Source organism: Eumetopias jubatus, unplaced genomic scaffold (assembly GCF_037043125.1).
Source record: "Eumetopias jubatus isolate StellerSeaLion01/CBP00866 unplaced genomic scaffold, mEumJub1_p1.0 scaffold_14, whole genome shotgun sequence".
In the NCBI taxonomy this organism is placed as follows: Eukaryota; Metazoa; Chordata; class Mammalia; order Carnivora; family Otariidae; genus Eumetopias; species Eumetopias jubatus.
The window spans coordinates 73,480,421-73,483,168 of NW_028274820.1; the positions used below are offsets into that span (position 1 = coordinate 73,480,421).

The 2,748-nt window shown below is 33.8% G+C and overlaps 1 protein-coding gene across 13 annotated transcripts in view; it reads left to right on the forward strand.

The window, feature by feature from the left end:
- The first annotated feature begins 996 nt into the window (after positions 1-996).
- FOXP2 (forkhead box P2) overlaps positions 997-2,748 on the forward strand; it is a 251,012-nt gene continuing 249,260 nt past the window's right edge. For all 13 annotated transcript variants that reach the window (XM_028104907.2, XM_028104906.2, XM_028104908.2 and 10 more), the window contains exon 1: positions 997-1,164. In XM_028104907.2, coding sequence (XP_027960708.1) covers positions 997-1,164 — 168 coding nt within the window. The remainder of the gene's footprint in view (positions 1,165-2,748) is intronic.

A 2,748-nucleotide genomic window follows, 5' to 3' on the forward strand; every position in this document is an offset into this window, starting at 1 on the left:
CAGGACATCTCATTGCTATCCTGAAAGTACAGTATATTTATGCAGTGAAAATGATAAAACATTTATTACTGTAGAGAAGGTAATATGCATAATTTATGCTGTTTTTAGCACAATCATTAGTGATATTCTTGATAGATTTTATTTCTAGCTTTCATATCTAATACATGCCTGGAAAATTAATTTTATATATACTTTCATTTATTTGCCTATGTTAAAATTGAGTTTTAAGTCATCTTCAAGTGAACAGTTTGATTGCTGCTCATGCATAAGCTTAATTACTTCCCAGGAAGGACAGTATTAAATGTTTTAAATGTCAGAAAAATAAATGAATATGAGCCGTTTGATTAAAAAAATAGGCAATATCTGACATGTTTGCAGCAGGAGCTTTTTCTTAAAATGCCTCCAAGGCAAAATTTTATTTAGTCACAAAAAAAACCCATTATACTATTTATCATTGGTTGATACCATATGATTTGTAACACCCTTACAAAATTTTAATTTTGTATGATTAGCTGTGCATCATTAAACAACAGCCTTGCATAAGATGTGCTGTAAAAATCTGACAGAATCAAGATAGTGAATATTTAAAATAAGGCTGTATAGTCATCCATGGTTGTCAAAGGTAGATAATAGGAAACATAGAACAGAGTGTGCAATCGTGCCTTCATTTAAGCTGGTTTTATAGGTAGACTTTAAAATGTGGTCGTTCATAAATGCTATTGACCATGCTCTATGCATGGTATGTTACTTTGGCTGTTAAATGTAACCACACAAAAATTGCTTATAGAAACCATAATTTCAGTGATTAGTATCTGGATGAAAGCTGAATTTGTATTGCTTTTCTTGGTAAATGACTGTTCAAGGCGGGCTTTTTTTTTTTTTTCCTTCTAAAGATGCTGTCTCTGTAATTGGCAGAGAGGGACATCTTGATAATGGAAGTGTGAAGGTGTAACGTGTGTTAATTGATACTTCTTAATCACTTTTAGGTATTAAGTCATGATGCAGGAATCTGCGACAGAGACAATAAGCAACAGTTCAATGAATCAAAATGGAATGAGCACTCTGAGCAGCCAATTAGATGCTGGCAGCCGAGATGGAAGATCAAGTGGTGACACCAGCTCAGAAGTAAGCACAGTAGAGCTGCTGCATCTGCAACAACAGCAGGTAAGTTTTGTTTTCTTCGGTGATTCCTTAAAACAAATCAGCCTGTTTGCTTCAATGGGAAAAATGTATTCATAGCCAATTGAGCATGTTGTGTGAAGCTAAAGGATGCTGAGAATTTATTATTCTTTGGAACCTGATTGAAGGATCAGGAAAGGTAGGATTTTCATCTTCGTTACGTCATGCCGGCGCCCGAGTGCCCTTCAGGTGTCAAGCTATTAATTAAGTTCACAGGGTGATTTTCGGGAGGATCTGTAAAGCTTTGTAACAAGTATTTGATAGCTTCTAGTTTACTGTCGAACATTGTGCTGCAGAACGTGATACTTAGTTTTCCACCAGAGGGCCACATTACTTGATACTTGCTTATACAATGAATTTCTTCCAAGTGGAAGCTAAGGTGAAAGGACCACAAGGACTTTTCATAACACAGATGCTTGCCTGTGATGGCTGCAAATATTAGCTGTTAATTAGTTGAAATTTGCTGAGAGATTGTGAACCATCTAAACACCGTGATCGTCTGTGTTGCTTTTCTTGAAAACTCATTCCAAGATGTTTTGGAATATATATCTTTTGATCACGTTAAAGAGCATTTTTGGTTTTTTTTGCTAGTGGCTCATAAAATGCAGTTCTCATTTAAATCTAGAGAAGTCAACAACTGCCCAATAAAGGTACACTTTTAAGTAGCCCATTATTCTTTTTCTGTGATCGATTCATTTTTCCCAGTTTTGTTTGTCAATGAAATATTCTTTTCAGCCAAAGAATAGCCACTCCATTCTTCGCTGATTCAAGTCTGTAGAAATAGTGACAGAGAACAGAAAGCCTTCAAAGCATATACTTAAATTAGGTCAGAATGAATATACCTGTTTGACAACAAGAGTATATTTGATTTGATTTAAAATAAAGGTTATTTCTTAAAAATTCGGGGTTGCAATCAGACCAAATGTTTAAAAAAATCATTAAAATGAAAATATAATGATTCTTATTGAAAAATATTTCAAATTAAGTGATATATCATTCACAGTTTTCAGTTAATATATGATGAGACAGAATGCATCTCGAAAGTTAAAGCACATGCCCACACGACAGTAAAATTTAATAGAATCGTTATTTTAAATAAAGCAGTATTTAGAAAGTTATGTTAGAGTATATGTACTGGATAATGTCTTAACCTTTAGGCATTGTTTTCAAGAACAATCTTTTAAAAGAGCTAGGCATAACACTTTGAACAGGTTCCGTATTATTTTGAAATTATGTCTCTTTTCACAGACAGTAATCATTAGGAAGATAATTTTTATTTTGTTTAAGCATCATAAGAATTAAATGTCTGCCAAAGTCCAGGATTAGCCTATTTTACAAGTTACTTTAAATTAATTCAATTTTCAGGACAGCCCTGCTCTCCCTTTAATCTATTTACAAGAAACATCGTACCACTGGGGTGCCATCATATTCCTACAGACTCCCCTCAGTAAGAGTCCTAAGAATTAATAGCCAAATTCTGTTTTGTGTGAGCAGACAGTAGATGGCAGCTATAAAAGCAAGTGAAATTAACAACTGAAAATGAACATTGCAATTTAGTACTAAAAGACA